General features: G+C 45.1%; 1 protein-coding gene across 2 annotated transcripts in view; it reads left to right on the plus strand.

The window, feature by feature from the left end:
- ACLY (ATP citrate lyase) overlaps positions 1-27888 on the plus strand; it is a 320315-nt gene that overhangs the window by 179242 nt on the left and 113185 nt on the right. Inside the window, exons 13-16 of one of the 2 annotated variants that reach the window (XM_086924154.1) lie at positions 2219-2312; positions 22419-22448; positions 24570-24711; positions 25671-25839. In XM_086924154.1, coding sequence (XP_086780280.1) covers positions 2219-2312; positions 22419-22448; positions 24570-24711; positions 25671-25839 — 435 coding nt within the window. The remainder of the gene's footprint in view (positions 1-2218; positions 2313-22418; positions 22449-24569; positions 24712-25670; positions 25840-27888) is intronic. The other variant, XM_086924155.1, reaches the window with a different exon arrangement.

The raw sequence follows: 27888 nt of genomic DNA on the forward strand, positions 1-27888 counted from the left end.
TATAAAAGGGATATATAATATGATTGTTACCTTTTGAAAGTCCACATGTTTCACAGCTTTGGGCCCTTTCTCAATGAATAAATATATTATTGGGCCAGGTAGAATGAAAATTGTTTTGCATTGGTATATAAAAGACACAGCCATTCATAATATCAACATCACAAGAAAACGAATGAATAAACACTTGGTAGGATGTAAACGTGCTATGTGGAGCCTGCCCGTTGTGGAGACTCCATTGATCTTGCATCGAGGGGAACTTTTCCTGGCTGTCTGCCCTTTGATTTAATTTTAAGAAGGCACTTAATGGGTTAATAATACTGGATTTTATAAAGCGCGAACAGCTACCTCACACGGAGGTGTCCCGGCGCTAGTAGAACACAAATGACCTGGGCTAAAGAGTAGGAAAGCTAGCGTGGCTGGGTGAATAGCCAGGTCCTAAGTAATTTCTTAAAGCAGGGTTCCCTGTTGTCTTTCAAGAAATGCTTCACATAACACTATCCTAGCAAGTGTTTTTTTTTCTTTGTGATATTGATAGTCAATAATATATGTAGGTGGATGACTCTCATAGTCTGAATGCTGAGATACTAGTTTTGATTTGATTTAAGAATTTATAGAGCGCACAAATGCCATTGGGCGTCTTGGTGCTGAGTTGAATGCACAAAATCTGGAGCTGCTCGAGATGGAATCTGGCTAGGCTGAAAAGTGCCAGGTCTTTACAGCCTTCCTAAAGGATAACAACAAGGGGCTATTTTTTATTGAGTGGTTCCAGGTCTTGGCTGTTTGCAGTAAAAAGCTTCTCCCCGCCCATCTTAGTTGCTTGAATTTGGGAATCTTAATCAGCTTCGCTTCGCTCGATCTTAGTTTCCTTGGGGGTACGTATTGTTTCAAGTTATTTTTTTAAGAAATGGGAGCCTACTCCCTGAAAAGCCTTATATGCTAGACAAACTGGCTTGAACCGTAGCCTATTTTCCATTGGTAACAAACGGAGGGTTCTCAATCTGTGGGCAACCGGCTCGGACCTGGGGATGTCCAGAACTAACCTAGCTGCAGTGTTTTGTAGGCTCTGGAGTTTTGTCAGGTGTTGAATTTGCATCCCAGCATACAGGGCATTCCCGTAGTCCAGCCTGGATAAGGCCAATGCGGTTACCAGTGTTTTACAGGTTTCTTGAGGAATGAACGGCAAGAGTCTTTTTATCATCTTCAAAATGTACCACACAGAGGAGGACAATTTGTTGATCTGGGCATTGAACGTTAGTTTATTATCAAATACAAAACACAAGTTCCTGACTTTGTCCACCGGGAAAGGGCATTTTCCCAAACTGTCGGGCCACCAATTCGGTGACCAGATATTCGGCTCCTTCCCAAGTAGCATGACTTCGGTTTTATCACTGTTCAATTTTAGACAGTTTAGTTGCATTCAATCGTTGACTTGTTCCCTGCAGTTACTAAATCTGTCTGCTGTTTCATCTACGTTATTTGAGATTGACACCACTATTTGGGTGTCATCCGCGTAGGAGACTGGGAGAAACCCTCAGTTCCTTATAATGGTTGCTAATGGGGCCACATGAATATTAAAAAGGGTAGGGCTCAGGGAGGATCTTTGGCACCCCCCAAGGTAGCTTAAAAGGTTTCGATGTATGGTCCCCTAGTTTAACTGAAAAAGATTTCTCGGCCAAGAATGATAACAGCGCGAGTGCTGAGTCATGAACTCCCAGCTCTGCTACACAGGTCAGGAGTATACAATGATTCACTGTGTCGAAGGCTGCCGAAAGATCCAAAAGGATCAGGGCAGCCTTCCCACCCGTATCTAGTACACTACTGAGTTCCTCTGCTGCCATAATCAAAGCTGTCTCTGTTCCATGTACTTCCCTGAACCTGTATTGAGATTGATCTAATGCATGAGAGGAGGAAAGGAATTCAGACAGCTGTTTATTTGGTAGTTTTCCCAGCACTTTGACTGGAAAGGGATATTCTAGAAATCGGTCTGTAGCTTGCCAGATCTTGCGGATCCAGATTGGGCTCTTTCAGCAAAGGGAGGACTGAAGCAGTTTTCCAAACATCTGGGAAACGGCTCGACTGTTCACAATCTTGAAAGAACTCTGAGAACAGCGGAATTGTTTTTCTCATGAACGTGACCCACAAGCTTTTAAAGAGTTATTGTTATGGGCTGTCCCCGTGCTAATGGCGAATTTTTTTTTTTTTTTTTCCTGTCTTGTAGACCCCAGCTCCAAGTAGAACAGCTTCTTTCTCCGAGTCCAAAGCTGATGATATTGGTGCACCTGCCAAGCGGGCAAAGTCTACTGTGTCCAAAGGTAAATGAGGTCTCTTTGTACATTTGACTGACTTTCTATGACATGACCCCTTAAAATATGCTGCCCTCCTGTATCTTGACCAGATACTTGGTCCTTCAATATAATAGAAACTGTGTAAACACAGATTTCTTTTTTCTTTTTTGGGCAATTGTTTATATAAAAGATGCTTTTGCATGCTTTGTTCATACAATAGAATCTGTCTACATATGCTGCTTTTCATATTCATGAATCTTCTGTATACGGTAAATAAGATATAACACTATATTATACAACTGTGCTTAGTTCCTTTAAAACGCTCCAAAAACACTGTAGAGAGGTGCATGGTAACTAAAAATGTTACTTTCTATGTGATGGAACGTGTGTTAAATACCTTTCTGAAGACCACATTTCATGGTATTGTATGTTATTTTAAGACGAATAAAATATTCCTTATAGGCAACCGGAACAAGACTGTCTCCTAATCTCTACCTGAAGGAAACTGGACCAGCTTTGTAACTGTGTTTTGAGATTGTCACTTTAAGGCAAATGGCTGTCCTCCAGACCCATGGTTCAGTTCAGTGTTTAGAACCAGTTCACAATGACTGCTCAGTAAGCTAAAGGATCTGTTTTTCGGAAGGGAAGTCTGTACTTTTAGCTCCATGTTTGACTAAAAGCTGTAGGGATTACTGGCTTGATATGGTTTTAAAAAGGTACAGAAGAACCGTAAGTGGTGGAATCTCTTCATCAGCAAATAAGGTTATGGGAAATAGGATGTTAGTGAAATTTATATAAAATATGTGAAAATGTAAAATAAATCTAGAGAGAAAGGCGGGTGAAGTCTCCAAGAGGTTCTTATTAAGGAATTCCGTGTAGGTGAATGTGGCTTGAAGGCTGCTCACTCTCCTGCCTGACCTTATGGCCACAATAAGTAGCACATTTGAAAACAAATGCAGAAGTTCAGATCTGCGCATAGGCTGGGAAGGAACTATTATTTTGGAGAGAGCAATGGTAAGCTCTTATGGTGAAGAGCGACTTCAGTAATTGGTGGAGGAAGCAGGGTTTAAAGTATCTTTAATATTTTTGTAAATTATTATGTTTCACAGGAACGTAGAATAGGTGTATCGAAGATGAGCTATAGACATTATGAATTTATGATTTGTACATTCGCTTACATAGATGATCAGGGTTTAACCTAGTTTTTCACTGTACATTTGACTGGAATAAATGAAAATGACCATTGTGTGGTCCTTCTGGCGGACAAGCCAACATTTGAATGTTTTTACCCTATGGTTGGGAATCTTGCCTTATACTAATGCAAACCACAGCCAATTTGCTGTGCAATCTGTTCTGTTGGCCAGCAGAAACTAACCTATTTATTGGTGCCATGAATTAAATATTAATTTGATTTCCCCTGCTAGGTGTGTGTCCATTGCAGCCTGTGGACTGTGATAGCTTGGGAGACTCAGGTCCGCGCTGGTAAGGGATCCTCCATTCCAGTGTGGAGAAAGAGACGAGTGGGCCAAAACGTATCCAGACTTTGCCACGAGTTCTAATCCAGTTGTGCCATAGTTGACAAAGTCTGTACCAATATGGGGCTGCTCTTGCACTGGGTCCTGGTCAGAGTACAAGCTGGACTTTCTTATGTTAGTAGATTTGCAAGATGCACAGCTGTCCCAGCAAAGGGACGTCCCGGCGCTATTGCTGCAGAACTGCTAAGAAGACCGTGTAGCAAGCACCCAGGCCACTCAGGCGGGAAGACCTAGGTTTTAATGGCTTTGCGGAATTGGGCAGAATTGCAGATGCTCATAATGCCCATGGGAAGAGAATTCCAAAGTGTAACGACTAGGGGGCGGAAAGAGCGCCCTTCCTCCTCAGACCTTTCTCGGGACAACAGCCAAGTGTTGATCTCCTAGTGGGAACATGGGGTGTAATCAGATTTGCCAAAATATCCGCGGCCAGCAGATTTAGAATTCTGTGAGCTATACAAAGGGTTTTAAACTCAATGCATTTTGCCACTGGCAACCAGTGCCATCTATGAATGGCACTGGTTGTGGGGCATCTTCTCGGCAAACCAAGTAACGTCCAAGCAGTTGCATTTTGCACCCTTTGAAGGCGGAGAATCTCCGCTTTGTTCATCCCCAGATAGAGTGCACTAGCATATTCTAGCCTTGAAAGAATGCTGGCTTGGACAATGACCTGCAGTGTGGCGGGAGCAAAAAAAACTAGCAGTAGTTTAAGCCTGCGTAGAAGTTCAAAGCAGGTCCCAGCTACCACTTTGGTTTGGGCCTGAAAGGTAAGGGCGGAATCCACCTGGATTTTTAACTGCCTGCTTAGGGACATGTGGGCTGCCCAAAGTAGGTGGCTACCATTGCTCACACCATAGTGCCACATCTTTTCCAACCAGCAGGATCTCTGATTTGCTTGCGTTCAATTGGAGGCAATTGGTTGTCCTCTAGTCTGCTATGGTTAGGTCCTCTCTAAATTTAAACGCGTCCTGTGAGAGATCATTGGAGAGTGCCACGACTAACTGCGTGTCATCTGCATATGACACCATGGTTAGTCCTCTGCTCCTCGCCACTGCAGCCAAAGGTTGGATGTAAACGTTAAATGGGGTAGGGCCGAGCCCTGGGGGACCCCTTGCTCGAAGGCATGTACGTTGGAAATGAAAGGGGGCACTGATACTTGAAAAGTTCTCTCAGAAAGGAAGTAGACAAGCCAGCCCAAGCCTAGGCCCCCAATACCCGCCTCCCACACGTGCAATGCACTGCTATGATGAGGGAGCTGAAGACTGAGAACCTGAGTGGCATGCTGTTGCTAGCATGTTGCCCTGACATTCCTGGCGGTAGAGGCTTATATGTCAGATTCTGCTGGAGTCTTACAGGGCTCACTAGAGCGCCGCCCTCGAGGGCGGGTTCTGCAGAAGGACTGGTCTCCGCCCACTTGGGGAGTTTGTGATACTCCCTTGTTAAAGGTTCATGGGAATAATACAGAAGGCTGGCCACAAATGTTCCTTTTCACAGCCTTAAACTTAACATGATAGGGGCGGCCACTACCAGTTGGTATTACACTGAGTATAAGAGGTGGCTGTAAATATAATGCTGTACGTGTATGCATACTTATGAGACACCAACTAGGCCATTGGCGGGCTGGTGCATCAGAGATTAGTCTGGTCCATAGAACTTCAGAGGCGAAAGACACAGTCCTATGTGGATGTACGATGCTTACCAAACTTGCTTTAGGAGCCAAATGGGTGCTGGAAACATCGCTCACGATCTGTGGTACCCTTTGTGGGTTAAGGTATGACTTCCCCTTGTACTAAAGGGTGGAGAGGGTTTGCATGCTAACAGCATCATTGTCCCTGTTACCAGGCAATACCCAAAACACACAAAATGATGGACGGAATGTTGCACAATGGCAAAACATTCACCCCCAGTCACAGATCTGGGTTTAATCCATCGTTATTTTGCTCACTAAGCCACCCCAGTTCAGACATGGCCATATGCAAATCAGTCTTGACCCTGTGCCTTATGGGAACAGTCCAGACTGAACTGCCAAGCCATGTCTTCCCTGGACCGGAATCAAGCATCCTAGGACCGGTTTCTGGCTATCAGCCGTCTTCAGCCAGGATAGCTTGACTCCAGTGGCGTAGTGATCACGGGACCCACGTCTGGGCATACCCTTCCCAAGCAAAACACACAGAAAAAATAAAACAATGCTTTTAGACCCAGATCTCTGTACTGGGGTGAATGTATGACATTGCTGTGCATTCTGTCCATCAGCTGTTGTTTTTGCACCAGGCAATACCCAGCAAGGGCTTTTAGGTCCTTGCCTGCAGCATAAATACCTGCTGTTAGTTTGGGACATGGTTAGCACTAATGCCAGGTTTAACAGGCAGCGGACAACTGCTAAAACATTTGCTCATTTGCCACAGTCTGATCACTGCTGCGTGCTTGTGATTGAAGGTACTCTTTCAGTGCTGGCGACAAGAGGTGTCCCCTGAAGATTAAAGTAATTTACACTGGTTTACGGCCACCGCTGTAGACTGGTTACAAAGGAATGCCCTATCAGGCTTGTCCTAGGAGATGCCAACAGCTGCTTAATGTAAGATACTTGGAATCCAGCATCACCCACTCTTGTCTCCTTTTCTAGTATGCTCTGTTTGGAGCATCTATATTACTTTTTTGCTGAGCATCCAGCAATATCTGTTAAGTGTTCATGACTAGGCTAACCTCACTGCTCTTAATATCGGCTGGCAGTTGAGGGCTAGCATAGGTTCAGCTGGTGTCTTGTGCCATCTGGAGACTTGTGGATGGGATGGCGCTTCATCCCTTTGCTGCATGCCTCTGCTGTAGTAGGGGATGGTCTATTTGGGGTACAGATTGGATAAGTGCCTCCGCAGAGGCTCCTTCTCCCATAAGCTGCACTTCGCAGTCCTGGAATTCCCTATGGAAAGATGCACTGCAATGGGGAGGAATGGGCTTAAGTCTGAGAGATGAGCATAGGTGAAGAGGCTGCAACAGATGGGCTTCAGTACTGATTGAAGTGGGGCTTTTATTCCCCTGAACCCCTTTATATTGCACTCCCAGTTTAGACCTATAGATAACTGGGGGGCTCCATACATCTGAATGCAGTGTTACTCTACAAAGGGACGAGTATAACTCTTGTGAAATTAATCTTTGCACTTTTGTTGCTTCCTAACCACTTCATATGCATTGGGTAGTTCCCTTGGGATGTTGATGTAGAGAAGATCATGTAACCATAAATATTGACAGCACTGTACTGCTGGTGGCAGTGTTTTTTTTGGTGGCGGATAACCCTTTTTTCACACACCTCATAGAGTTCGAGTTGCCTGTGCTTAGGAGTTTGTTTTCACTCCACATTGGTGATGTACATAATGGTATCTTGCCTCACACTAAAGGCTTTAGAGTTGATGGCGTGTCCGGATATGGATGTTCTCTGTCTGAAAGTAGGTGAGCAACTGAAAGGTCGATCCACGTTCCAGACGGATGCCTGGCTTTGGCTCAGCTCAAGGTCCTCTTGGAACCTTGAGGTGAAACCGGACCTAGCTTATTGGCTGCAGTTGCTGACCACCTAAGGAACCAGGTTTGGACCCCAGCCTCTGCTTAGCATCTGTTGCTTCCAGCAAAGCTCACTGTGACAAAAAAAATCTAATTGTGTACAGCAGTCTGCATATGGGGCCTCAGTCACAGTGGTGGCAGCCAAACTTCTAATGAAATCTACCCTGCTTAACTTGGTCAGACATTCATTCCTGTTCTGCAAACATAAAATGCTGCTTATTTAGTTCAGTTTTTTGGGGGTTCTTGTTTGTTTTTTCATATTGTTAAACTCGAGAGCCTGTGTATCGGAACTCTTCATGACTGTGTGAATCACCACACAGTATAATCCAGAACAAAATTCTCATAAAAAATCTTAGAAGTGTGCAAAACCCATTACTGCTTAAGAACAGCCCATGTTCAACTCAACAAGATTTCTTTTTTTTTGTATGTTCTTATATAGCGCTCGAATCACCGGGGAGGCATCTCGGCGCTTGCCTTGGGAGCCTATCCTGGCTTTTCCCTGTGAGATAGCCCCTACAGGGCATCCCCAAGGTGAAAGCGGGGGGCCGTTGTGGAGATTAAGCAAGCTTAATGCCCAGAGTTGCAGAGTGTGAACCCATGATTAGGGAAGGCACCGAAGTGAGAATTATCGAGTCCGTGGACATTTTGAGCTCAAGACCCTGCCGCGTGGGAATTGAACCCTGGTCCCGGGTCTGACCTCAGCTTCAGGGTCTGCCTGCTCTAACCGGTGAGCCACACTTCTCCACAAGATTGTAAACCACTGTTATTCAAGTCCAAAATTGTGTAACCCTTTTTTAACAACTCCTAGAGATCCTAATTTCTCCTATTCCCTTCACTGTTTCCGTTCTTTTAACACCTTCATACCAGTGGAATAGGATACGATTATGAAACTTGATGCAAAGATCATAGCAGTAAAATTTCAATGGAACCTTTTCCTGTGTCTTATATGGAACAATTATTACCAGTGCTGGTGTCAAACATGACTAGCATAATAAATGTGTTCCATGCACAGCAGATGGTTCCTAGCCAGCTGAACCGTACGATAATCTCTACACTCTTTCCACAAAAAAAAAGAAATCTAGTTCTAAGAAAGTGTTGTCCGCTCTTCAATTCCCCATACACTTGTAATTGTTCTAAAATGTAGATCAGAATGACGGACAAGACGTTTCCTCAGGCGGGAAGTGTCAGACATTATGTCCTCTCAAGGTAATTTGTGTTTTACAGCAACCTTGTTAGATCTGCGCACAGATATCAATGTTTGGGGGCCGTTTCCCGAGAGGGAGCACAATGGCTATGGGAGATGGGATTGAGGGACCTCTGGAGAGAAAGTCCTCCACAGACTCTGGATTATACCTTTTATTCCCACGTCCTCAGACCTATGCCCGCCTTAATCATTTCCTGGGGACCAGGGCGCTACAGACCCTCCTCACAATTGAGATAGAACCCCCGCTCCCTTTCCGACCACGCAGCAGTCTCGTTAACATTTGTGCTCACGCCCTCGCAACGTACACTCAGACCATGGAGACTAAGGGAACCCTACTTCGGAGGCCGGAAGTGGGCAGAAGGATCACTCACTAAATATCTAGACCTAAATAACACAGCTGACACCCGATCTCTCTCCTCTGGAAGACTCTAAAAGCAGTCATTCGGGGGGAGTTCATAGCCATGTCTATGGCAGATAGCAAAATAGGATTTGGAAAGAGCATCTGGCCCAACTGGTGAAGGAGCTCAAGCGTATACATAAGCGCACTGTGCTCTACGGGTATGGCGGCAGCTGGTGGCGGTAAGAGCTCAACTGACAGGACTCAACCTGGATAAGGCTGAGTATGCCCTGCTTCAACTCAGACATTCCTTTTATGTAGATTGAAACAAGTGCAGGCGTCTGCTCGCCAACCCAGAACACAACGGCAAGCAAATGGGGCGGAGTCCTCTCTGACTCTGAATGGCACAGACGTTGTGGGTGATGCTCCCATCGCATCTACTGTGACTTTTACGAGGAACTCCACTCAAAACAACCTCTCCCCACTTAGGGCCCAGACCTCTGCCTTGGTGATGGGCACACCTTGCGGTTGATGGCGTACAAAGCCAACTTGCTGGACCGCCAGACCCGGATCGCGGAGGTGATTTCAGCCATTGTAAGACTGAAACTCATTAAATCACAGAGCCAGATGGATTTCTGGCACTGTTTTATAAAACATTCTGTACGAAATTGGCTCAGATTCTGACCCGGCTCTTTAATGCGAAAACAGGTTCAGACACAGTCCCATCCTTTATGATGGTCATAGACACCGAAAAGGCATTTGACTTGATGCACTGGCCATAGCTGGTGGCGACACTTGGGCATTTTGAATTTGGGCCCTGGTTCCGCCCCTGGATACTCTGTAATTATGGCCAATCCGAGCAACTGTATGAGTGAACAGTCCAAACTCGGTCCCTTTCTTCATAGAGGTACAAGACGGGGTGCCCAATCTCACCCCTGCTCTTTTTTGTTTGCTTAAAAAGTGTTTGACAATCTTCGCATAACTGGTGTTGCCTTTGGTGGAGAGGTGCACACTATCAGCCTCTATGCCGACTATGTTATAGTAGCACTATACAACCACAAAGAGGACTTTCCGGCCTTCGTTACTGAAATGGAGGCCTTCAACTGGGCAGCGGGATTTCAGATTAACATCCAGAAATTGCAGGCCCTAAACCTCTCTGTCCCTCTGGAGCTTGAGGCTCACCTGGCCCGAATCTATCCGATCGAATAGCAACCATGACTATCCCTTAATTGGCAATCCAAGTAGCCCTGACTGTTAAGGAGACGGTGACCCTAAACTACCAATCACTCTTTCTGCAAATTGGGAGAGATCTGACAGTGGAAACTATACCTGCTCTCATAGCTTGGCTGTGTAGCAGCATTGAAGATTACCTCTCTCCCCAGGATTCTCATGCTCTTCCAGGTGCTCCTGCTTGAGCCTCCCACAGACATTCAGTCCCTGCAGATGCATTGCTTTCTATGAGCATAGGGTAGGCCTCACATGAGCAGAGATTTGGCCTACCCAACCTCCATTATAGGGTGGGTGGCCTGGAAATCATCAATCTCATGTAATATTATCAAGCAGTGCAGCTCTGTTATATGGTCGAATGGTCCATGGAGGAGTCCAAGAAAACGTGGCTGTTCAGGAGTAGGGCTGGAGTGGGAACTTCTCTATGGAAGGTTCCTTTCTTGTCTCTCTCGCAGAGAGCGCGAGAGGCTTTATTTCTCCCCAGCCACTAAAGCCATCTGAATGTGTGGGACCACTTTGCTACCCAAATGGGTCTGGCGTCATTCCTTTCCTTGCTCACACCAGTGGTAGGCAACATACACTTCACACCCGGCCTTGACCAAGGTGCATTCTAGGGCTGGCAGAGCGCTGGTTGTCGATCCATTGGCCATTTCTTCGATAAAGAGGGACCTTCCCCCTTTGAGCAACTCCAGGCGGACAAAGATCTCCCGGAGTCCGAGAGGTTATGCTACCTGTAAGTTAAACACTTTGTAATGCATCCTACGGTGTGCCCAGGAGTGCAACAGCATCTCACCACATTCGAGAAACAGTTAATCACCAAAACCACATACAAATGCCTCATTACTGAATTCTACAGCGTCCTGCAACACGCTACACCCACAGCTCAGACCCCAGGGCAGAAATGCTGGGAACAAGATTTGGGATGGCAGTTATTGGTAAAGGAGTGGAAGGAGGTATACTACAGAGCACACCACACAGCACGTAACACGGGCATCACCAAGATGGCTACAAAAATATTTACGTACTGGAATCTCACGGCGTTATGATTGCATAAGGGCAGCCCTATACGAAGCACTGACTGTTAGAGACACTGTTTCACATGTTGCATTGATTCTCCATGACATTTGTGCAGCTTAGTTTTGTTCTTAATATATTTTTAGGATTTCAATAATGAAGAACAAAGACTGTCTCAGTACAATTACACAAGGCGGTGCTCAGTACAATGACAGGAGGAGCGAAAAGGGGACTAGCAATGCTCGGCATCTCCAACACAAACTTGTTCTGCATCTGGTTGCCATACAAAGTGGGAGCATATAATTGAGGAAGGGGACTTTAGTTCTTTAACCAGTTGTCTCACTAATTTTAGTAATGTCTTTGAGGTCTGTCTGAGTTGTGAGCATATGGCATTTCTCTGCCACAGTACATTTCCTTGCATCATCTTGCCATTTCACCAGGGATGGGCTCTTTTATTCACAGGAGATAAAAAATAGTACAAACCCCACCAAGACCATTTTTAGGGTGTGCAAAGACCTCACTAATAAAAGAACTGCCTCCACGTTTATTGCTTCTATGACACACTGCGAAGATTTGGCCTCGTTCTTCATTGAAAAAGTGGAGGCTATATACAGGTCGTTTGCTCTGCCTTTTGTCAGGGAAATTAATAGTGCCCCTCTGGTCTCCAAACCCCTGTTAGCCATTCCAGGTCCCACCCAAGAGGAGTTTATAACTCTGACGATCAAAGTTAAATCTGGTTCTCCGGATGACCCTATGAGACCCATGCAATTCTGCGATTTCGCCGATTGCTGTTACCCGGCGATGCAGAGCTTAATTGATCTATCTTTTAGAACTGGTAGTGTTCCCACTGCTTGGAAGCAGGCTACTATTATACCAATCCTTAAAAAAACCTTCTCTTGATCCTTCCAAATCAGAGCATTACCGACCTATTTCCCTCCTTCCTTGGATGGCTAAAATAGCCGAAGCTCACGCCTATAGGATTTTATCCTCCCACCTGCAACAAGCAAACATACTGGACAATTCCCAGAATGGGTTTCGAGCCGGCCATAGTACCGAGACTGCTCTCTTGGCTGTGGTGGAACACATCAGGAAAATATTAGACCAAGGTCAGACGGCGGCACTGATCCTATTGGATCTAAGTGCCGCCTTCGACACGGTCTCTCACCAGATCCTTTTACATCGCCTCGGGGAGTCAGGAGTTGGAGAACAAGCACTTGAATGGTTTCGATCATTTCTTACGGATCGAACCTTTAAGGTTTCTACACCTCCCTATATTTCTGCCCCACGCCCCATTCTGCAGGGAGTCCCACAGGGTTCGGCTCTTAGCCCCACCCTTTTTAATTTGTATGCTGCACCGCTGGCGTAGGTAGCTGCCAGTTTTGGTCTCACAATGGTGTCATACGCCAATGAGACACAGTTGGCGGTGTCACTTAATGGCGATTCCAATATGAACGCCTCCACCTTTCAGGCAGCCCTCAAAGCTGTGGCCGGCTGGATGGCGAATAATCGTTTACAACTTAACGCCACCAAGACGGAGGTCATTATCTTCGGTAGGGACAGCGGGCTCTGGGGAGACCAATGGGGGCCTTCTGAACTGGGTCCTACTCCCACTCCTGTAGCCGAAGTCAGAAATCTGGGCGTATGGCTTGATGATCAATTGTCTTTTATTCCTCACATCAAGCGTGTCGCTGGAACTTGTTTTGGCGCTCTACAGTGCCTACGGCCTATTTTTAAATTCTTTGACGCGGACACCAGGCAGATCATAGTTCAAGCTCTGGTGTTGACCAGATTGGACTATGCCAGCTCCCTGTTTCTAGGTGTGAATCAAGCTGAGCTAGCCCGCCTTCAGCGGGTACAAAACGCGGCGGCCAGGATGCTGGTCGGCCTTCCTAAATTTGTCTCTGCTCGCCGCACTATCCACGACCTCCACTAGCTCCCAGTGGGCCAAAGAATTAAGTTCAAGGCTTTGTGCCTTACTTTTAAAATTCTCAATTTGGCCTCCCCTCCTATTCTCACCCAGACTATTTTCCACTATGTCCCCTCAAGAGCCCTTCGGTCTGCAGGGTCTAACCTAGCCATTATTCCTCGCTTTAAAAAGTCCAGAATGGGTGGACGTTGCTTTTCTGTGATGGCGGCTACACTATGGAACTCTTTGCCTGCATCACTTCGTTCCATCCCAGATTTGTTTCAGTTTGGGAAACTATTAAAAACTCATTTATTCTCCTCTGCTTAGCTTCAGTGCTACCTGGTCCTTTCTGTTGTGTTGTGTGTTTCATCTCCAAAAGCGCCGGGACGCCTCTTGGCTGCGGCATCTGTGCGCTATACAAAATAAAATAACATAACATAACATTGACAATAATCCGTGAATGGAGATCCTTCTACAAGTTAATAAAATAAATGCTGCTGCAATTCTAGGTTTCATTTTTCATCACAGATTTAGGCCAAGCATGCAATAACATTAATCTCTACTAAACGTCTAACCATTGGGCTTAGTGCTTGAATAACAATATGTCAGATGATTTGTATCACCTGACCATCCCAGATCATGTGCTTTGGTAGCTACATTGTCATGACATGTCATACAGGAGTTTGTGTGTCAGGGTAGATCCGCTGCAGAACAAATGGTGTCAGATATATTCTGTGAGAATTTATATTGCCAGTTAAAAGTGGTTCCAACAGTAGAGGTTGTAAGCAGCCTTCCCTGTAGACTTAACGAACAACAAAGTCTGTCAAGCTCTACTGTTCACACAAGAATACATTAACCTGTATGGAAGACTTGCTACTGCACAGGAGCACCCTACTGTCCTGGCAATCCAATATGGTTGAGTGGAGTAACTTTTCTACCTTCAAGCATCCCATCTGGAAAGCGTTACTTGCATCATTTCCTGACCAAATTCGAAAGTTCAGTGAACCTTTGGAGTTGTCTCAACTAACTTAGAGTGGCCGATATTAGGTCAACGATAAACACAGATATGTTGTCTGCATAAATTGACACTGCTTGGTTTAGGCGAGATAGTTTGCCGATTTTTCTCGCAAACCGTGGGTTTCAAATAGATGTGATTGGCCCAATCTAGATTATACGGGCCGAAGTTGTAGCTTTGCAATGTGGTGATCCGGAATCTCGTCTGCAGTGTCAAATGCCTTTTCCAAATCCAGTGCAGTGATTGCATAGTTGACCCCACTGCCCTCTAACTGAAAAGCATCTCCTATTTAGCATCTTGTTTCTCTAAGGGACAAATCCTGGTTGATATATGTGCATCAGGGAGCCTTTTCATCTCAATGGTTTGTTTTCTGCAACCTTGCTCTGGGTTTTTATATCCGTGTTGAACATGAATAGCAAGCAATAAAGTACAAAGGATCCCTATCTGGTTTTTGAGACCACCACTTTTATTGCCTCACGCATTTGGACAGGGAGATGCTAACGCGGTCTAGTGGTTGGGTCCGGAATCGTAGTCTTCTTTTTTTTTTTTTTTTTTTTTTTTTTTTTTTTTCGTAGCCCAGGTGGGCGTCGACGTCCCACCTTTTGGTGTCCGTCCTGTGACGTCGGCATGCTTCCTGCGGAAGCTCTCACCCTTGGGCGCCATCTTCAGATTCTTTTTTCCGCCGTTGGGTCTGGATCGTTCCTGAGAGGGCTCCAGAGATTTGGAGAAAAGAAGAAACAAGACTCGAGATTTGGGAGAAAAAACATTGGAATAGACGAAGGAAGACTACACCATCGAAAGGACGACGAAGAAGGGGAAAATTTCGAGATTCTTCGACGTCCAGAGGAGAATGCGCAATCAGGGAACACCCTGAACGCAGGACATGGACAACACACCATTCAAATTCTGCCGAAACTGCCATCATAAGTACGCGCATAAGGACCAACACCCAGTCTGTAACCTCTGCCTGCCGGTCGACCACGAAAGCAGAGATTGCAACGCCTGCTCCGCATTCACCCCGAAGACCCTTCGAGTGAGAGAGAGGCAAAGGATCGCAAACTACACCATGCAGGGCAAGAGCCAACCTCAGTCCCTTCGAGACCTGGGACTCTCGACCAACGAGGAGGATTACGTCGCCGAAGACGACATCGGCTACAGGGTCGCAGAGACCGATAATATGAAGACTACTGATAAGGTAGGAGAATCGACGACCCCAAAAGGCCCGAAAGACTCTTGACAGTCCCCACAAGACTCTTGAAAAAACGAGGCCAAGACCCCGAAAGCGCCGACGCCGAGAACTTTGGCGTCCGCAGCAAAATCCAGGCCCAGCGGATCCTCTCAGAAGGACTCCCTGGCGCCGAAGGAGGGCGACCAACCAAAGTCGTTGAAACGCCTCCAAGAAAAGGAGCGCTCGACTACGAAAACATCTTAGAAGTCGAAGACGCAAGACCAGCCTCGCCGCCGAAAACAGCGTCGCCGCCGAAACCAATCTCGACGCCAGCTAGCGCGCCAAAGAGACCAGCACAACCACTCTACGCCGAACAGGCGGTGGAGATGGAAAGAAAGAAGAGGAGACTCGAAGCAGAGTGGAGAACATCCTGCAGCGAAAGAAAGATTTCGAGGAAAAAATTAAATCTTACACAATTCCCTCAAGGCCAAAGTCACCAGAAGTACATGTGGTCGAAGATGAAGAGGAAGATTTCGAAGTAGAACAAGCGTCGGAGACCTTGGAAGATCTGGCATATCAGGAAGATGATAATGCCTATTACGAGGAGGAGAGAGAGGACGAACAGACGGTGTACCAAGAATCAACATACTCGGATACACAGGTCGAGTGGCAGGACACCGAAAGTCCAGAAGAGGGAGTGGGCACATATCCAGCGAGGCCCTCGCCACCGGACGACATTGGGCTCTATAATGAATGCATCAAGAACGCTGCAACATCGTTTAGGGTCAAGCTCGAAGAGGAGGTGCTGAAAGGGGATTTCCTAGTAGAGACACTACTTCCAATGCACACTAGGAGCCAGTACCTACCAATGCTTGAAAGCATCAAAGGGCAAGGAAGAGAGGCATTGAAGGAGCCTGCTACTTGTAAACCCGTCACGCCAAGGAAGGAGAAAAAATACAAGCACTCCTCAAAGGACCCAGCCTACATACAGGGGACGGTCGCTGCTGACTCTATCATCACAGCAACAGCAAGAAGAAGGGCCAATGTGCCAACTACTTCGGGTCCACCCCCTGATAAAGAGAGCAGAAGGATGGACCTAACAGGAAGGAAGATCGAAAGGAATGCCGCTATGCACTGGCGCATGGCTAATTCCAATGCACTACTCAACAGACACCATTACCAGATCAAGGAGGAACTGGGGCAGTTGGTGAAACACCTACCTCAAGAGCACCGACAAAGGGCTTCGCACCTGGTAGAGGAAGGCGAGCACTTGGCAAACTCTTGCCTAAAAACAGCACTGGACGGGGCAGACACGGCCAGCAGGCTTATGATGCTGGGCATCAAAGAAAGAAGACAAGCCTAGCTCAGAATATCAGGCTTTAAACCGGAGGTGCAACACAACATCCTGAACACTCCGTTCAACGGTGAGACACTGTTCGGTGCAATAGTGGATTACAAGCTCTCACAGCTCAAAAAGGATAGTGACACCGCAAGATCCATGGGGGCCTTGCAATTCAGGGGAGCGAAGAGAGGGACCCCGTCAAGGAGACCACACGGGAGAGGTGGGAACCAGCCGGGAACGTCGCATCAGTCCTTCCAACATTCCCACCAAAGCGACACCCATACACAACATAGCCATCAAAAACAGCAATGGCTACATGCATGAACCCCAGATAATGCAGCTTTTAACCAGCAAACATCATTCGATATTGTCAATACGACCTGTACTATGATTAACTGCATCCTTATACAGTACTATGTGTATTACTGATGGCGTTATATCAATAAAGATTTAAAAAAAAAAAAAAAACAGCAATGGCAATACCAACATAGGGGCCAGTCCTTTCGCGGGAGAGCGGGCGGACGTGGAAACTCCAGGAGGGGTGGACAGCAAACCACCTCCAAGTGACTCTGCCTCATTGATAGTGCACACCCTACAAAAAACTCCAAGGGTGGAGCACAAAAGCAAAAAAACAAGAGTCTCATCCACCGAAACACCACGAGCACGTAACACCAGTGAGAGGAAGATTAAAACTCTTCCTCCAGGAGTGGAGAAACATTACAACGGACAAATGGATCATCAACACAATACAGTACGGGTACTGCATAGAGTTAGAAAAAACACCACCAAGCAGAAGACCAAAGAAAAGAGCACTAGCAAAAAAGGAACTAGAGCTTCTTCAGAAGGAAGCAGAGGAACTGCTACTAAAGGAGGCTATCGAGCCTGTACCTCCCAGGGAAAGGAACAAGCGGGTGTACTCTACGTACTTCCTAGTACCCAAAGTAGATGAAACAATGAGACCCATCCTGGACCTAAGGTTCCTCAACAAATTCATAAAGACACAGAAATTCAAAATGACATCCCTGCAAGAAGTACTCCCACAGATTCAAACCGGTGACTTCATGGTCACCAAAGACCTAAAGGATGCCTACCTACACATCCCAATGAACAGACGGCACAAGCATCTGCTACGATTTGCAATCCACTCAGACCACTACCAATTCACGGCATTGGCCTTCGGACTAAAATCAGCACCTAGGGTGTTCACAAAGTGTCTGGCAGCAGTCGCAGCCCACTTAAGGAGGGAGGGGATACACGTATACCCTTACCTAGACGATTGGCTCATAAAGGCAAAGTCATACAATACGTGCAAACCGCACGCTCAGAGAGTGACAGACACACTAATCGCCCTAGGTTTCTCCATTCACTGGAAGAAATCCTCCATAAACCCACAACAGGTCAAAATATTTCTGGGGGCACAAATCGACACCATTCAGGGGAAGGTGTGCCCCAGCGAGAAGAGAACGACTGCACTGTTGAAGGAGGCGCGCCTCTACCAGAAGGGGCAAGCTCTGACCGTGAGGGCGGTGAGCAAGATGATGGGCATGATGGCCTCATGCATCCACATAATACCAAATGTCCGACTACACATGAGAACACTCCAGGAGTGGCTGCAGGACCAATGGTCACAAGCGACGGGGTGTTGGGAGGACCTAGTGGTTGTAACGCACGCAGTGCAAGAGGAGATATCATGGTGGAACAAAGAAAACATAACAAAAGGGAAACTTCTAACACCACCAACACCAACAGTGACCATCACCACGGACGCATCCCAAAAGGGATGGGGAGCACACATGGAAAAACTACGCGTGAGGGGCTTGTGGACACAAGCAGATGCAGTAAAACACATCAATTACCTAGAACTAAAGACCGTTCTCCTAGCTATGTAAGCCTTCCAGACGAAGTTGTACAATCAAACAGTGCTGATCCAGACGGACAACACAACAGCGATGCTCTACATAAACAAACAGGAGGGAACACAATCAGCACCGCTGTCAGAGCTAGCGCAAGAAATATGGAAATGGGCAATACCATTGAAAATAGATCTACTGGCGATACATCTGCCAGGAAAAGACAACGTGGAAGCGGACTGGCTCAGCAGACAGACCTCGGCCTCGCACGAATGGGAGCTGAATGCACAAGAAACAAAATGACTGTTCGACAGGTGGGGAACACCGTCAATAGACCTGTTTGCAACACCAGAATGCGAAATGCCAACACTTTGCATCGAGGCAACCAGAGGAGGGGTCCCTGGGGAATGCCCTGTGGATAAGCTGGTCAAAGACATTTGCCTACGCTTTTCCGCTGATTCCCCTGATACACAAGGTACTCAGCAAGTGCAGGACAAGCAACATGACCCTCATACTGGTTGCACCCCAGTGGGCCAGACAAACATGGTACTCTCAGATTATGGAAATGACACAGAGTGCACCTCACAAATTTGGGAGGAGGAAAGACTTACTCTCCATGCAAAACGGAAAGGTGTTGCATCCAGAGCCAGAAAGTCTCAGCCTAGCAGCCTGGCTCCTGAGGACATAGAGTTCGCACACCTAAGGCTACCTGAGAGCACCCTGAGGGTACTTCGAGAGTCAAGAAGACCAAGCACACGTAAGTGCTACGTGGCCAAATGGAAGAGGTTCACATTATGGTGCAAAAAGGAGGGTCTGCACAACAAGATGACAAGAGACTCTACAGTCCTTAAGTACCTCACACACCTGCTCGAGACTAACCTGCGGTCATCGCTAAGGGAACACCTAGCAGCCATTGTCGCCTACACTAGAGGGGAAACAGGCAAAAGCTTTTTTACTTCTATAATTGTAAAAAGATTCTTGGAAGGTGCAAAAAGAATAGCACCACCTAAAAGGTTACCAGCACCGGCATGGAACCTCAATATAGTACTGACAGAACTCATGAAAGCACCCTTTGAACCGATGCATAAAGCCTCACTACAGATGCTAACGTTAAAAACAGCATTCCTAGTGGCAATCACCTTGTTTCGCAGAGTAAGCGAGCTGCAGGCGTTAACACTACAGGAACCCTACATACAAATTCACAACGACAGGGTGGTGATGAGAACGGACCCACACTTTACGCCACTGGTGGTGTCCAAGTTCCACATCAACCAGACTATTCAAATACCAAGTTTCTTTCAGAAACCAACAACAAAAGCAGAAAGGGCACTGCATACTCTGGATGCGAGACGTGCAGTCATGCATTACATAGAGAGAACTAAAGATCACAGGAAAACAAAAGTTTTTTTGTCTCCTTTGCTGAAAGTTTCATGGGAAAAGCTGTTACTAAAGGAACAATTGCACGATGGATCGCGCAAACTATACAATTTTGCCACAAACAAGCTGGACAAGAACTAGTAGAGGGGCCAAGGGCCCATTCAACAAGAAAGAAGGGAGCTACAGTAGCCTTCTTGGCAAACACTCCCATTCAGGACATATGCCTGGCGGCAACATGGGCTTCTGTGCACACGTTCTCAAAACACTACTGTGTGGACATACAAATGAACAAGGAAGCACAAGTGGGACAGAAAGTGCTTCAGCACATATTCAAGAACACAAGCTCATCTTCCACCCAGCCGCCACAATAACAACAAACCGCTACGAAGTCTATGCACAGCATAGTGAATCCAGAAAGATTTATGCTGCAAAACGAATAGTTTCTTACCTGTCGGTGTAGTTTTGCAGCTTGAAGATCTTTCTGGATTCACTAGCGAACCCATCCACCTCCGCCAGAAAGATGAGGCTGGAGAAAAGAGGTGGTAAACAAAAAAAAAAATGAATAATTAAAAGACTTCATAGAACTTCAAGGAAAACAGCGCTAAAAGAGAAAAGATAAAAACATTGCCATACAATTCGGAAACAGAACACAAACAGGAAAGAAAAAAAGAATCCGAAGATGGCGCCCAAGTTGGGAGCTTCTGCAGGAAGCATGCCGACGTCACAGGTCGGACACCAAAAGGTGGGACGTCGACGCCCACCTGGGCTGCGGAAAAAAACCCAAAGAAAAGACTACGATTCCGGACCCAACCACTAGACCGCGGAATACTGCACAGCATAGTGAATCCAGAAAGATCTTCAAGCTGCAAAATCTACAACGACAGGTGAGAAACTATTCGTTATCAATGCTTTGGAAAATCCTCCCACTCCCATAGACTGCACACATGGTATAGTCGATGAGAGGTCTAGTGATGGTGCTATTGGATTTCTAAATTGTATTTTACTGCTCTAACAAAAAGGCTTGCATATATGCTGCAGAAACCTCAAAATGAGGCTATAAGGATGTCCCAAGGGCCGGACTGGCCGTAGCGGGCACCAGGCGATTCCCCGGTATGTGGCTAGGGTGGGGGGGGGGGGATTTTAGGCCGTTTTTGTGACAGGGACGTTTTTGCTGCAAAATCGGCCCCTGTAACAAAATCGGCCCAAACCAGCCCTAGCAAACAGCTCAACCGCTCGCAGGGGGGCCGGCCGAGCTCTTTTCCAGGGTTGGTTTTGTTTTCCAACAATGGATGTCCCTGAACCTCTGAAAAAAAGATGCTGCCAACCTAGCCCTGTAAAGCCTCTATTGACTTCCATGAAGTCAAGGGTTGAGTTCCAAATGATATGCACAGGGCGCATAACCTTCTGGAACAATGCCCTTTAGCATTTGAAAGTAAAATATGATCAGCCACTTTCCGGTTACTCAAACTCTGGAATGCTATTCTGTTGCCAATGAGCAAAACAAATCTACCTGCGCTTAAAAAAACCTCTCAAAATGAAGCTGTTGGAGGTCATTCAAATAAAGACCGGACCTATGCCCGTGACTGAATAATGTCAGTAAGGATTTCTCCTGCAGCCTCAATGGGCTTTCACTGTTCTTGGAATCCTTGTTCTGTACATGTTTCTTGGTCTTGTGCAGCTCTCTGCAGTAGCCATTAAGTGAAGGGGTACTGTACCAAAGACCCAAGTAATAACATATATACATTACTCTTCGCACTTACATTAAACAGTTGATACACACACACATTTTATGTAGCTGTTTGTAGAAATCTATGATCACAGATTATCCATGGAGTAGTCTACACTTCTTTTACACCATGATCATGGCTGGTGGCGATACCTGTAACAAAACATCTCCTGAGCTAGGGTAGCCTTAAAAGTTGCACCTGGCAGTGGAATCTATTATTTAGTTCATTACTCACTCTATTTGGAGTTCCTAATGCTCACCTTGGATTCTAGCAATTTCCTTTGTAATATACTGAATGCAAATGCATATCCATGCTGCTGGCTGTTTGTGTAGTCTTAGCAAACAGATAACTTGCATGATAGTGCTGTCCATGTCTCTTTGCTGTTGAGAGGCTGGCTAATAGAGGAACTGCTGGTCAATAGACTCCTACTGCTCTCTGTATGTAGTATACACGAGGCACCAATGTAAAAGCCTGTGGTCCATGGATTCTGATATGTTAAAGTTTGAGGATTGAAAGGTTTAAAAAAAAATGTCAACATATATTTTCAAAGATGTACTTATTATAATGCTTTGGATCCTCAAGAGCAGTACAAGTGTGACTGTAGTAATGTCATTAACTAGTAATGTTATTAACCTTTGGAGACACTACACTTAGCTCATTCAGTTATTTAAAATTGAGGGTAATTTGCTATTTGCAAGAATTACTAGGGAAAAGAATGTGTAGAATCTTTTTGCCACGGTCTGTAATGACCAAAGACCTTAAGTCCTCTCTCCCTATCCTAGATTAGGTGCAATCCCTTCAAGCGCCAATGTTCCTCCCCAGATGAATTCTTATTAACTTGCTACTTGTCGTATGACTTCCTGGTCCTTCTCTCTTTAACAGATTCAGTGACTGCATCAGGAACAGTTCCAGGTAGGCGAGTTGTGTGTTTAGCTACCTGTCTCTGGTTTTGCTGGTGGCTCATCATTTTCTTGCCTTTCCCGAACATTTGCGGTGTTTTCCCAGTCTGATCTGTCCTCATGTGACCGGTGTTTGTCAATTCTTTTGTCATTCTGACTGCTTTTGGGAACGAGGATTCTCTGAGGCTCATTGGTGTCTACCAGTGGCTTTCATTGGTGCAGAAACAAATTGATGGACCGGAAAACGAATGGAAATTGATGCAGAATCTATAGCTGTATTTTTTTGCAAGTTTTTTCCTAGCCTCCCACGTAGATGTGCTGTGAAAGCTTGACTTCCTCAACAAGCCTACAAACTGCCTTCTGATCTCTGATTCTGCAGTTGAAGGCACTGAGAGACTTGCCATTTGCAGCATCAAGACTCTATTTTACTTTAAGTTTCTTGAAGACATATTTGGACACTAACTTTCTTTGCCACCCTAATCTAGATGACCTTAACTACAACACCACTTCAGTTTGCCTTCTGAGGCATATGAATATCTTAGATGGGGTGGTTTGATCAGGCAATATGCAACCTCATGTTCCATGTCCTTAGATGTGCATGTTAGTGGCCAAGATACGTCATCTTCCTGAATCTCTCCCAATCTAACTGTAGGCACTGTGTGTGCCAGGACTGATGTGCTTCATCCTTCCACTCATCCTTGCCCATGACTGCTCTCAGAAAATCAGTGTTTCAAAATTCTATTTCCCTGCATGCTTGCGAGTACAATACTTTTCTTCAGGGTCAGTGAGTTGGATCAGGGCTGCATGGCGTTTGTGGACAATAGGTTTTTGAATGTTAAGGGGAGCAGCAATTTGTTAACTTAGCAAAAACATGTCATATTTCTAATTCTATCATGTTATTCAATTTGGTTTAATAAAACTGAGTGATAGAAAATCTTAATACGTATGAAATCTTGAGTGACTTACCTGTTCTACATGTATAGGTAGGTACTGGTACCAGATAGATGTCTTGGAGCACAAAATAAACAGACTGAGCTGGAAGAGAGGAGGTGGCTGAATGAGGACCACAGACTCATCACATCTTAGGGTAGTTACTTCCACTATAAAGACTTGTATATTTACAAAAGCACCAGCTAGCCATTACTTTTGATTTATATAAAGTGACGTTTAAAGGGACTACGCAGACATGTCTTCTTCTGGGGACCAGCTTTTGTAGCATGGTTGAAGCCAGTACTGCACTAGAACTGGGCTTCGAACTGGCTCGGACTCCTGTAATAGTGCACGCTTTTAAACATCTGAACCTTCGGAATTTTATCAAATAAATACACACACTTCTGTTTTAACCCCACTTCTTTCCCCCTTTAATGCAAGAACATGGGCTATAAAGGGTAGTCAGTGTCTGAAAACCTCCATGAAGTGTTTGGTGGCCAAATTTGGCAAAATCTGGCTTCCTTTCTCATAAAGTGGTAAATGTGTATTTTTGGGGATGGGACTGTAAGTAGATTCCAAAACAAGTTTAAACATTCTTTGATTAACTTGCCAGTAAGATAGCTCAGTTTACAAAAACCTGCAAGTTGCTGATTTGACTCCTGATGTGTTTTGTTCTTCTATGGTGCACGACATGTGTACCATGCTCTTGAGTAGTAACTTCCATTAGTCAATTGCTTGGTCAGTTTAGCATGTGCAATCTGCTGTAGAAATAGCCATTATGTTGACACGCTTGCATACCCTTGTCTTGTTTCTTCTTTTTCACCCTCACGTTTCAAATGTTGGTAATGTTTTTACAGACCAGTGTGTCTTGATAGCAGACAGTCTATCATGGCTCTGGGTTGTCTGTTTTCATTCAGAGAGCAGATCCTTCTATGTATGATTTGGGAGGGGCATGAATTGGTTTTTGTTGTGTCAACCTGACAGTTGTTTTTGTGTAATGTTCTGTTACGCTCTGCAGCATTATTTCAAGAATAGTTGTCCTCGTCTTGAACTCTCCTTGTCTCCCTAGTATATCGACCAGGTCTGCCTCTCCCACCTGAACTGCTTTCCTTTCACATGTAGGGTGTGTGATGTTATCCCTGATGCCATTGTGTTAACTATCTATATGCCTATTGCCTATGCATGTTGCTGTTCCATTCACCAGCTAAGGCCACAACCCTGTTCAGCCACCACAGTAAAGGGATTGTGTGGGGAATGCAGACCAGAGCCGTGCAGGGAATGCTGGATTTCGACTACATCTGCTCCAGAGATGAGCCTTCAGTGGCTGCCATGGTTTATCCTTTCACGTAAGTGACTCCCCAGTGGCCCCCATTCTGATGCCCTTTCACAGGAATATACCTTGCAGGTTTAGAGTTGAAGTCTAAGTCAAATGGATTTTACATGGTGCTGAACTGTGTGACCTGGGAGGAGGTGTATGACGATTTTGCGTAGTGTCACACACTGGCTAATTTCACAACCAAAAAACATTTCCCATGAAATATTGCTTGAGTGTATGTCAATGCTTTATTTTGTACCCTTAAACGTAGACTGAATATTGAACCTGGTAGGCCAAAGCAGTAAATAATAGTGGGTTTGTTTCATGTAGGGTCTTTATGGTTGTTGGTTTAATAGTTCTAGATTAGGCTTCTCCAACAAGTAGCTTCTGAGCTACTGGTAGCTCTCCAGTTACTGGTAGCTCCCCAGCTACCTGTAAGTAGTTCCTGTGTGCACCCCAGCTTAATATATTGAAACACTTTGCATGGTTAAATTCCTATATATGAATTCTAAAATTGTGTATTTAAGATAAAAATGTGTGTAGTTTCAGAACTCATAAGTTGCTATTAGGAGAAAAAAATGGCTGAATTTCCAATGAATAGATAAAGTTGACTTTGAGTGAGAAATCTTGTGGTGAGACTTATTGCTAATTTTGCGTTCATGCCAGAGGTACTGCAGCTGTGGCTGGCATGAAGAAGCATTCCAAAATGAGAGCCCATTTTGCATTAATGCTGGCAAGCCTGCCCGATACACTGAAGTGATCACTGCTGGTAATCTTGTGTATGGTGGTCACTAATGTAACTGTCTGGTGTGGTCATTATTACAACGCTACTACTATTAGCAGCTTGCAATGATATTGCTTGACCATAAGTAGCTCTTATTACACAAGGATGGAGACCCCTGTGACTTAGATGCAGTCCTTTATATTCATGTGATCTCTACATTTGCACAACAGATAATTCAACCATTGCACGTGTCTTGGTGTTTTTAGAGGAGACCACAAGCAGAAGTTCTACTGGGGCCACAAGGAGATCCTCATCCCTGTGTTCAAGAACATGGCTGATGCCATGAAGAAGCATCCCGAGGTGGATGTTCTGATCAACTTTGCCTCTCTGCGATCTGCATACGACAGCACTGTGGAAACTATGAACTATCCACAGGTCAGTTTTCAGTCCACAGTGGCATAGCTCTTGTGTGATGGATCCTTATGGGCCTTATCTTACACCTTGTGCTCGGGAAGCTGCTGCCATTGCCAATCCTGCAGCTGACCAGAGTATCTGTGATCATAGGCACCTTTGACTGCTGTTTGTCTCACTGACAGAAGTGGCCTCTCCGCAATTCTGGCTGATAATCGATGTTGTGTCTCAAGATGCTATTATTCAAGTACCATAGTAGAAACCTTTTTATTTAGACACTTTGATGGTTGAAAAGAGTGGCTCAGAAGTACTCTGAATGAATTCACTTTTCTCTTTTAGTTACATTTCTCCTGGTCTTCATCCCACTAGGGTGCTCTTTTTCTCTCCTCTCTTCTTGTTTTCTCTCCTTTTCATTTCCACTCTGTCTCTGTTCTTTAGCGACATGACTGATTATATTTTGTTAACTTTTTGGTGAAATTATCAGTTTTGGTAAAATATTCAGTTGAGATTTAAGATACCCTTTCCTTAAAGCCATGGAGGCACATTTGACATGTTTCAAAGTATGTTAGATGCATAAATGCATCCTACATGGTGTATCTATTCATATACATTTTCAGCTATAAAACATGGGGGACCGGTTATGGCTCTGTTGAGCATACATATAGCTTGTAAAGTTTCTAGAAGAAATGTGCACTGGAAACTCCACTTCCCTGATGTTCGTAAATGAGAGGAATCCGTTTTTCTAGGAAGCATGCTTGTAAAACACTGGAAGGGAATGGACTAGGGTAAAAAAAAATTATATATCTATATCTGAAGCCAGCTGTGCACTACCCAGCTCCTTCCACCCTGTTCTATTCAGAGGTTTGCTTGAACCAGGACTCCATTTAGTGTATTTCTTAAGATGTTGTTGGACTTTATGGTTTCAAGCAGCCGACCCAGAAACCATTACATTGTGGCAATGGTGGGCAGGCACCAAATCACTAATGTGTTGACATGGTTATCAATATTTAGGTAATAGAGGAAAGTAATTAGTTACAGCTTCTATGCGTGGGTGCTATACAAAGTATGCTCATACAAAAGCAAGAAGAGGATGCCTTGTGTAGTTTTCAAGTTATGAAAATTAATGGAAGTATGAGGGAATAGATGGCAAGTGTTATGAGCACTTGAACTTCCACTAGGTGTTACTTCAAATGCTTGAGGGCGGGAGGAAACTGAATGGGACCTGAGTATTAACTGTAAATAGTCACCGCACTATGTATGGTGCTACCAACTCTACCCTGGACAGGGCTGAGGCAAAAGTCTAAGGTCAGACCGAGTAAAATAGTGAAGTCAAGGCTCCCACTTTTGTGCAATAGTTTGCCTTCACTCATCCGCTGAACTATTTAGAGTATTTTAGAGAAAAAAGTTGAATACCTATCTTTTTCCTCGATACTTTTCAAAAAATTAATCTTATGAATACAGTTGGCTATACCACCAAGAAACCCGTAGTTATCATGCATTCAGTAACAAACATATCCCACACAATTCCGTAAAAGGCAGTACATAAAATGTGAGGGCACCCACTATTTTCAATCCCCCACCAACCTGCCTGTACATTAATAATGCCAACAGGATCGTAAGATTGTAATAACAGCGCTTTGTATTGGTGGAATTTATCTGATATCTGCCCTTTAGTTTATTGGCGAAAGGACTGCTCAAGGACCACAACTGGTGTCCAAACAATGATTAAGTTATGCTCTTGGAGTTTTTTTGGTAGTGTAGGTTATGAGGTTCCGCTCTCACCATCCCCACACTTAAGGTGAGACCTATCTAAAACTGACTGCAGTCCTTTAAGTTATTTAATAGGTGCTGCAAAAGGCAAATCATAAGATCAAGACAAGTTGCAAGACCTAGACTTAGAGGATAAATTCATATGTAATTTGTTAACAACTAGTCATAAGGGTTTTGTTAACCTGGTACGAAATTTCAAAGGCGCCTTCAGTATTTTACCAACCTGTAGGTATTTGAATTCATCCATGGGCCATGTGGGCTAGGTTTGTGATATATAAATGCCTTCTTTAAAATACATTATGG

The sequence above is a fragment of the Lissotriton vulgaris genome, chromosome 5, assembly GCF_964263255.1.
Source record: "Lissotriton vulgaris chromosome 5, aLisVul1.2, whole genome shotgun sequence".
In the NCBI taxonomy this organism is placed as follows: domain Eukaryota; kingdom Metazoa; phylum Chordata; class Amphibia; order Caudata; family Salamandridae; genus Lissotriton; species Lissotriton vulgaris.